General features: G+C 41.0%; 1 protein-coding gene and 1 long non-coding RNA gene across 2 annotated transcripts; both read left to right on the top strand.

Moving 5' to 3' along the window:
- Positions 1-392: 392 nt before the first annotated feature.
- Positions 393-7,480, top strand: LOC101732881 (hepatitis A virus cellular receptor 1 homolog). Its single transcript, XM_018092599.2, has 5 exons — positions 393-522; positions 2,571-2,915; positions 3,644-3,700; positions 4,397-4,453; positions 7,434-7,480. The coding sequence occupies exons 1-5, from the start codon at positions 393-395 to the stop codon at positions 7,478-7,480; spliced, it is 636 nt and encodes a 211-aa protein (XP_017948088.2).
- Positions 7,481-7,716: 236 nt separating this feature from the next.
- Positions 7,717-9,690, top strand: LOC116409462. Its single transcript, XR_004221861.1, has 3 exons — positions 7,717-7,791; positions 8,221-8,257; positions 8,934-9,690. It is a non-coding gene; the product is annotated as an uncharacterized LOC116409462 (long non-coding RNA).
- Positions 9,691-9,804: the final 114 nt, after the last annotated feature.

Below are 9,804 nucleotides of genomic sequence, written 5' to 3'. Positions count from 1 at the left end.
AGAAGTGGAATTACACAAACATTCTAGGATATTTTCAGAGCTTAGGTGGTCCTGAAAAAAAACTATATATCATTTTCCTGGGTAAACTAAAAGCCCCCCAAAGTGAAAGAGCGCAAAATGTCCAAAAATAGTTTGGCATTAAAAGTTCCAGAAGTGCCAACTTGGCTGGCAGTGAAAAGGGTTAAAGGGCATTTATTTACGCACACAGGCATTTGCACAAGTACAGGGGTAGCGTGCAGTGACATTACAGGGCTTCCCCTTAGTCACACGTATTGGGAGACCTGAGCAAGTGGGTCTCCGCTTGTTATTTCTGTGAATGTGGGGGGGGGGATATGTACATGGGTGACCACAGCAGAACTTCCTTTCTCAGTCTTTCTAGGCTGATTATCTACATGATCATTTCATCACTCCAACACTTACTGCTGTGCATGATCATTATACACTGCCCATTAATGTTGGGCACTCAACTAGATATGACTATGCTGTGTCTTAGTATTTGCCCTGTTCTCTTCCTTCTGCCAGGTAAGTACCTGATTTAAAGGAAAAGTTTGTTTTAAATTACCTTTTTAGGCGTTACAGATGGACTGAGCAATGTTTCTGCTGCTTGTGTTTTCCTTGTACGTGTGTTTTACTTTTCATTTTTGGCTTTCTATTTTTCCACAGAAAATATAGTATTTATATAAAGGACACATTATCCTCAGCTGTAAATGATAAGGATATTAGAAGTCACTGAGGGGTTCTGTGCCCATATAAAGGCACAAGGCTGCAGGCTGAGTTATACAGGGAACGCTGAGTATCACTCATGTATTATAAGGGATAATGTACCCCCTACTGTAAATGATAAGGATATTAGCAGACACTGAGGGGTTCTGTGCCCATATAAAGGCACAAGGCTGCAGGCTGAGTTATACAGGGAACTCTGGGTATCACTCATGTATTATAAGGGATAATGTACACCCTACTGTAAATGATAAGGATATTAGCAGTCACTGAGGGGTTCTGTGCCCATATAAAGGCACAAGGCTGCAGGCTGAGTTATACTGGGAACTCTGAGTATCACTCATGTATTATAAGGGATAATGTACCCGCTACTGTAAATGATAAGGATATTAGCAGACACTGAGGGGTTCTGTGCCCATATAAAGGCACAAGGCTGCAGGCTGAGTTATACAGGGAACTCTGAGTATCACTCATGTATTATAAGGGATAATGTACCCCCTACTGTAAATGATAAGGATATTAGCAGTCACTGAGGGGTTCTGTGCCCATATAAAGGCACAAGGCTGCAGGCTGAGTTATACTGGGAACTCTGAGTATCACTCATGTATTATAAGGGATAATGTACCCCCTACTGTAAATGATAAGGATATTAGCAGACACTGAGGGGTTCTGTGCCCATATAAAGGCACAAGGCTGCAGGCTGAGTTATACAGGGAACTCTGGGTATCACTCATGTATTATAAGGGATAATGTACCCCCTACTGTAAATGATAAGGATATTAGCAGTCACTGAGGGGTTCTGTTCCCATATAAAGGCACAAGGCTGCAGGCTGAGTTATACAGGGAACTCTGAGTATCACTCATGTATTATAAGGGATAATGTACCCGCTACTGTAAATGATAAGGATATTAGCAGACACTGAGGGGTTCTGTGCCCATATAAAGGCACAAGGCTGCAGGCTGAGTTATACAGGGAACTCTGAGTATCACTCATGTATTATAAGGGATAATGTACCCCCTACTGTAAATGATAAGGATATTAGCAGTCACTGAGGGGTTCTGTGCCCATATAAAGGCACAAGGCTGCAGGCTGAGTTATACAGGGAACTCTGGGTATCACTCATGTATTATAAGGGATAATGTAGGGATATTAGCAGTTACTGAGGGGTGCAACTGTAATTGCTAGTGAAAACAGCATTCTGTATGGCTGCTTGCATTCTCTGCATTTGTTGTTCTGACTCCTGAACAATGCACCTCTGCTACATTGTTTCATTTAGTCCGGAAACTTCAAAAAAGGAATTTAATGGAGAAACTGTATTAAAAAAAAGGAAACGTTATTGATGTGGCATGTAGAGAGCACCCTGTAGTGATCACTGAGGGATATTACAACTAAGAAAAAGAAAGTCTCCAAAAAATCCACTTAAAAGTAAAACAATTTTATTTTAATCCATTAAAAGCATAAGTAACCCCTTACAAACACAGCCTTATGCGTTTCATGCTTTCCCAGCACTTAATCATAGGCTCCAACACCAAATTAAAAGCAAATCCAAGTGCAAGATATCATTTACCCATTTACTAAAAATATAAAGTCAGATTCCAGCAAAGCGAACAAACTAGTGATACGTGAAACATGAAATTTTGATGAAAATCAATGCCTGGCAAAAAATTTGCTGTTAAAGACCAACTGCAAATTTTATTAATAAACAATATATGGTGCTCTAAAAATTACTTTAATCATTTTAATTCTACATTAACATTAGTGTGGTTGGTTCTTCCAGTTTGTACCCTAGGGAACATACCCACTCTGTATGGGATTAATATTTCTGTCTTTCCTAATTGCCTCTTTGCAGCTCTGACAGTAGGAGCAGAACATGTGAGGGGATCAGTCGGGGGGACAGTGCTATTACCCTGCATTTACCCTGTTACTGGAGGTACCACCAGTATGTGCTGGGGCCGCGGCCATTGCCCAACTTCCAAATGTCTGAATCCAATCCTCAGGACTGATAGTGATGGGAAGGAAGTTATCTGGCACCAATCAGAGAGATACAGATTATTGGGGAACATAGAACAGGGGGACGTGTCTCTCACCATCACCCAACTGACCATCAGTGACTCCGGAACCTACTGCTGCAGGGTGGAGATCCCTGGTTGGTTCAACGACCAAAAGGGGGAGATACAAGTCAGTGTAGATGAAGGTGAGTATTTGCCCCAGTTTAGAAACATTAGGGGTTTATACATCAAAAGCTGATATGAAATAATGCACATTATCACCTAACAGTTCATTAAAGGAGTTTTTTACCTGAAAACCAATTTTAATATGATGTAGAGCTTGATATTCTTAGACAATTTGCATTTGGTCTTCACTTGTTATTTTCTGTGGTTTTTGAATTATAAGGTTTTTGTTCAGCAGCTTTCCATTTTTGGATTTTTGTTTACGCTGCATTTTATTACTTATCTTTCTATTCAGTCCCTCTCCTGTTCTTATTTAAATGGGACTGAATAGAAAGATAAGTAATAACAAGTAGCAATAGCAATAAAATTGTAGCTTCACAGAGCAATACATTTTTTGGCTGCTGGGGTCAGTGACCCCCATTTGAAAGTTGGAAAAAGTAATAAAAAACGAAGACACCCAAAATGCAAGAAAAATAATGTGTTTTGGCTTTAATTATTCACTCAAGAACGTAACAAGGAGCTTTCCCATAATTCAGTGTTTCTGGATAACGGGTTTCTGGATAAAGGATCCCAGACCTGTAAAGGCCATTTTAATGCACAAATCCAGCTCTGGGCAGTTGCCTGAATGTTAGTTGGGTAGAGGGGAGAGATATTAAGCACCATGCTTAATATGTGATTTCATTTTTCAAAGGTAGGAAATTCCATTATATAATATTGTATTCTTTTAAATCTGTGTGGCATTCTTTTCTAGAACAGACAAATCTCTCTAGCCCTGCCATTCCAACCAGAACATCCCAAGCCAGTGAAGGTAAGGCTCAGCTCTCACTCGCTGGGATTTCTATTCCTATGTCTGTTTATATTACATTTTCTACCCTTTAGGAATCGGATCTTTAATGACCCAAGTGCTGGACCACGTCTGTTTCATATGATCATTTTGCCCACAGACCAACAATCAGAGGCCTGTTGGGAGAGAACCAATGAGAAATGTAGTCTTTACCCAATTGTATTTTTTAACCTTCTCACTGATCCCAGATCATATAGTGGTTGAAGAGGTTATAGTTTATAGGCCATGTTGGCAGCCAATGGTGTTGACTCTGGAGGATTTAGAAAAAGTTCTAGTGTTACTTTAGCATTCCATGTCTGATATTGTCGCACTATTCTGGGAGTTGTAGCGCAACAACTTTGGGTGGAGCAACACTGCTATGGAAGGTTTATGTGCCCTTTAAATGATCTCCATTATTACTGGGTCATGTTAGCTCACTGGACCATATCTTCTCCAGAAAAAATAAGTACAAGTCAGTATAAGTATTTTATAAACATGGAATAATGCATGTTCCCTTTACCTGCTGATATGTTGCACTTTCCCTGGGCTCTGTTTCCCTTTTGTGGCCTGAGCCCTGCCCACTCTGCAGCTGCTTTGTATTGTCACTAATATATCTTTTTAAACTAACAATATTCTTGTTCTTCTACATTATCATTTATCATGTTTATTTCTTTTTATTAGCAGTATCAAATAGCTCAGCATCCACTGCTGCATCCAGCTCAGATCATATGAATACAGGTAAGACTGCAGTCAGAACGACAAACACCTAAATAAAATTTTACTCAGGGGTTTCTTCATATTGAGATCCAATATTTGTTCAAAGCTACCTTAATCTGATAGAAAGGTCATAAACCATTATGAATTTCTCATTTTCCTTAAAGTTAGACTTTCAAGAATGTTTAGAGGAACAACATCCAGTCATTTATTTCAGCAGAAATGCAGGCACCTGAGGAAGGGGTGTTCCCCCCAAAGCTTCTGCTGCATTTAAGCTGAAATAAATGACTTAAAGGCATTTGCCGGAGTATAGGGGTGTGCTTCTCCCAATACAAGGTATGACTGGATGTTGTTTGGCTTGGAAGCAGCCGGAGAACTGAATGCACCCTTGAAATATGTAAGTGGTGTGCTGAAGAATTTGTTTTCTTTAGAGAAACAACATGACATCCTCCCTAAATCTCACCCTAACTGGCTTTCAGGTTGGGTTCCCTCAGCCACCGCTCCAGGCCACCGTACAGATGGGCAGCCTTATCATTCTGGAGCAACTGCATAAAGCCTTTGGGATGATGGGTCATGCCCCCTGCTTGTTTTTTTAAGGAGATAATTACATTAGAGGATAGCAATTGGGGTAAATTATGACATGCACCAAAAAAATACATGTACGGGTATCGGACCCCTTATCCGGAAACCCATTATCCAGAAAGTTCCAAATTACAGAAAGGTTATAATGGTTTCCTTTTTCTCTGTAATAATAAAACAGTACCTTGTAATTGATCCCAACGAAGATATAATTATCCCTTATTGGGGGCAGAACAGTCCTATTGGGTTTATTTAATGGTTAAATGATTCCCTTTTCTCTGTAATAATAAAACAATACCTGTACTTGATCCCAACTAAGATATAATTATCCCTTATTGGGGCAGAACAGCCCTATTGGGTTTATTTAATGGTTAAATGATTCCCTTTTCTCTGTAATAATAAAACTGTACCCGTACTTGATCCCAACTAAGATATAATTACCCCTTATTGGGGGCAGAACAGCCCTATTGGGTTTATTTAATGGTTAAATGATTCCCTTTTCTCTGTAATAATAAAACAGTACCTGTAATTGATCCCAACGAAGATATAATTACTCCTTATTGGGGCAGAACAGTCCTATTGGGTTTATTTAATGGTTAAATGATTCCCTTTTCTCTGTAATAATAAAACAGTACCTGTAATTGATCCCAACGAAGATATAATTACTCCTTATTGGGGCAGAACAGCCCTATTGGGTTTATTTCATGGTTAAATGATTCCCTTTTCTCTGTAATAATAAAACATAGTGCTGGGCGGTATGACCAAAAATTTATATCACGGTATTTTTCAAAATTATATCGGTATCACGGTATTTGACGGTATTTTTTTTTCCCCATGCATGATTAGGTGACCACCCCAAACACCCGCCACCCGCACCCCCCCCGCCACCCCAAACACCCCCCCATCCGCACGCAGCCCATCCACCCCCCCATCCGCACGCACCCCCCCACCCCACCCCACCCCAAACACCCCCCCATCCGCACGCACCCCCCCACCCCCCATCCGCACACACCACCCCACCCCACCCCAAACACCCCCCCATCCGCACACCCCCCCCCCACCCCACCCCAAACACCCCCCCATCCGCACACCCCCCCACCCCACCCCAAACACCCCCCCCATCCCCTTCACATAAATATAACCCCCCACCCCATCCCACCCCCCCCAAACACAACCCCATCCCCTTCACATAAGTATAACCCACCCACCCCCACCCCAAACACCCCCCCATCCCCTTCACATAAATAACACCCCCCCATCCCCTTCACATAAATAACACCCCCCCATCCCCTTCACATAAAATATAATTACTGGCCAGGCACCCCCCGACAGCTCACATTGGTATCCGACTCTGAATGCGTCCTAGCGATGGCGCTTTTGTAGAGTGTGCGCACTGACGTCGCGTGCGCGCTGACGTCACGTGAGCGCTGACGTCACGCGCGCACCCGGAAGTATTCACGCACACCGGTATGGGGGTATGTAGAAAATTCATATCGGTTTCAAAAAGTACCTTGTACTTGATCCCAACTAAGATATAATTAATCCTTATTGGAGCCAAAACAATCCTATTGGGCTTAATTACTGTTATATATATTTTTTTTAGCAGACTTAAGGTAAAAGATCCAAATTATGGAAAGACCCCTTATCCGGAAAACCCCAGGTCCCGAGCATTCTGGATAACGGGTCCCATACTTGTATATAAATGTTTGTTGGGGACAATGACTATTTTTAACAGATAATATTGTTTAGGAACAAATATCCTTTATCTTTTTGTTCCATTAGGAACAAGTTACTATGATGGGGAACACATTTCCAACGTACAGCATCCCTTGTGTGTACATGTTTGTGTATATCAGTTATATGACAAAGTCTTTTGGCCAAAAACCACAGTTATCGTTCTTCTTTGGAAATTCCCTAAAGTTCTTAAGACTTCACATAGCGACTGCATGATTTTTTTTAATCGAAATATGTAAATACTTAAATCAATGTCCCTTAAAGCTTCTTCTCTTTATATTTGTCTAAATCACCCAGTCAAACAGAAATGATAAAGATTGACAGGGTTTCTTTAATAACTTATTCTCCTGCTCAGCCCATTACAAAGGCCACCGAGACAGCAGTGCTACATCAGCCCTCTTACTAGTGCCTGCAATAGGGAGATTACTGAGTAATTTTGGCTTAGGGTGACCTTCTAGACACAGTACAATCTGATTTCTGCCCCAGCCACTCCACAGAACCAGCCTTTCCTGAAGTAGCAAAAATATGAAATATGGTGCATCCCTTGCTCTAATTCCCTCAGACTCCCATCAATCCTTCAGAGTGGAACCGTTCTCCTAGTGTCTCATTCTTAGAATATCGTTTAAAGCTCCACATTTTTAAGGTGTTCTTGTACATTTTATTTATTCATTTACTTATGTTCTTCTTTCAGTTTCGGCTCAGCTGCCAGACGTCAGTTCTCCATCACGAGAGGTATAACTTCTTGTATATTTCTCAGTGACTACTGAGGTTATAGGAGTACAGGGGAGACCAGGGGTCCTGACAAATGCAGACAATCTTCCCCCAAATGTAGGAGGTTTGGCCCCAAAACCTAGTTATCACACAGCTTGGGTCCATCTTACATCCATCCCACAGCTGATAAAGGCTGCACAATGAATGCACTGCAGTGACTGACTAGTGAATTATTTGCATTCCATTATAGAATATTGGCCCAAATTATCCCCAGCCTATTATTGTTTGTGTGGTTCTTCTGCTCCTCCTGCTGGGTCTCGCCGGCTTTCTCTACAAATGTAAGTTGGACTTTTCACTCTTACTTTCAGAATCTGTAGAAAATTATTTTAGATAATTTTATCTAGTGCTGTTAGAATAATGAAAACAAATGTTTGATTGGCTGCCATGAATTCTTAGGCTGGCCAGTCTTGGTCTATAGTACTACATAATCACCCTAGCAGGGCCGGGTCAAGCTGTGAGAGTGGCCCAAGGCACAATCAGTCGGCACCTATTCATGACATGATGAGTGCGAATAGGCAGAGGTACATGTGCCACCCCCCTCCACTGCACCCTAGGGATGTGCCTATTCTGCCTACCCCTAGTTCAGCCCTGCACCATAGTATTAATATCTGCAGATAAAAGTTAATGTCCCTAAACTCCTATTCGTTAACTGTAACAATTAACATCATAAAAGCCGAAAACATTTTTCTTGAACTTTATTTTTGCAGACAAATACTATGAAAAACTGAAAACTAAAGTTCTCAGGTAAAATAGAACAGTATGTTTGGATGAGATCTGTTCCATGTAATGATATGTATTGTGTCCCCTAATGTTCTTAGGTTCTAAGGCCTTAAGGGCCCTAACTGTTCTCTCACTGGATGATAAGACCATGGCCAAATGATGACTGTAGGACACATATAAAGACATAGCTATTGGGAAAGATGGATATTGGGAGTAAACAGTTAAAAGCCAGATCTAATGACATTTACAGGACAGTAGCACTGCCCAGAGGTTGACTTGATCAAAGAGTGGGGGCATGTATTTGGTTGGATAGGGGACATAACAGAGCAGGGTTGGTGGGGAAGTAACTGGACAGGTCAGGGGCCTCAACTAGACCAGCCAGTGTTTTAAAGGATCTTACAAAATTTACCGCAGTCACATTGCTGGTAAAATTCCAACACAGACCATGACTTTACCACCTCTTTTTCTGGTTAGGTATCCAGCGGTGCCATCACGGGTTTATAGCAGAAAATGCAGGCTGGCCATGTTCTGGGTGCAAAGCACTAGATTACTGGCCTTTTAATACTGGCTCAACCAATTATGTTGCTTCCATGGCAGAACTTGTATGGCTGATGTTCTGTGTTGTATATCAGGATTGAGAGTGTGACTTAATTGCAATTGGTGTTTATTCTTTAACAAATATCTTACTTATCATTCACAGCAGCACCGTGCCGGTCAGCAAGGGAGATCTAGAGAGTAGGCCGCCCCAAGCAGTGGACAATATCTATATGGTTGATGTTGTATACGCAACTCCTATTAAAAAACATTGATTAACTCTTATTTAGAGTAAAATAAAGTCTTATTTTCTTATATCAAAACATATCTCGTTTATTATCAGGACACTAATTATAGAGTCATCTGCTGGATGGGGGTATAACTGTCAGTTTCCTATCAGAAAGCAAATGTATGTTATAGGATGATTTGTCCTTTATAATATGTTGTTTGACTTATGTACAAATCTGTAATAAAAATATCTGTTATTTTATAATGCCTTCATTAAAAGTGTATTCGTTTTCCTTTATTGTTTTGTTACTTGACCTACTGGCAGTGGTGTAACTGAAAGTTACTGGGCCCCGAGCAAAATCTTTTTAGGACCCTTCTAAAGTTTCTGCTTCCTGTATGTGTATTTTACCCCCTGATTATTCAGTAAGGATGGGGATAATGGGCAGGGGTATAGCTACAGGTGCTGTGCTGCATTTGGATCCTGAGATCTTTCACTACAGAAGGAGACTATGGAGCTCAAAGGGTTCTCTAAGTGATCAGTACAATTTCCCCAAACATAAGAATTCTGCCTCTTCCCAGCTTTCAAATGGGGGTCACTGGCCCCAGTAGGAACAGACTATTGTGAGGCTTCAATGTTATTGATATTGTTACTTTCAGCCCCTATCCTATTCAGTTTTCAGTCTGACATTGACACCACTGCCTGGTTGCTAGGGTAAATTGAACTATAGCAACCAGATAGCTGCTGAAATGAGGTCAAAATAAAAATATTGATAAAACCACCTAAAAATGTGTTTCCTGATCAGTTTTCT

Source organism: Xenopus tropicalis, chromosome 3 (genome assembly GCF_000004195.4).
Source record: "Xenopus tropicalis strain Nigerian chromosome 3, UCB_Xtro_10.0, whole genome shotgun sequence".
Lineage (NCBI taxonomy): Eukaryota > Metazoa > Chordata > Amphibia > Anura > Pipidae > Xenopus > Xenopus tropicalis.
The sequence above is the reverse complement of the archived record's forward strand: the minus strand, read 5'-3'. Positions and strand labels throughout refer to the sequence as shown.

Bases quoted from the DNA above. Each gene is read 5' to 3' on its own strand.
- LOC101732881 (XM_018092599.2), top strand. From the start codon at position 393: ATGATCATTTCATCACTCCAACACTTACTGCTGTGCATGATCATTATA. The intron at 3,701-4,396 runs GTAAGGCTCAGC...TCTTTTTATTAG, and splicing joins AACATCCCAAGCCAGTGAAG to CAGTATCAAATAGCTCAGCA. The intron at 4,454-7,433 runs GTAAGACTGCAG...TTCTTCTTTCAG, and splicing joins CTCAGATCATATGAATACAG to TTTCGGCTCAGCTGCCAGAC.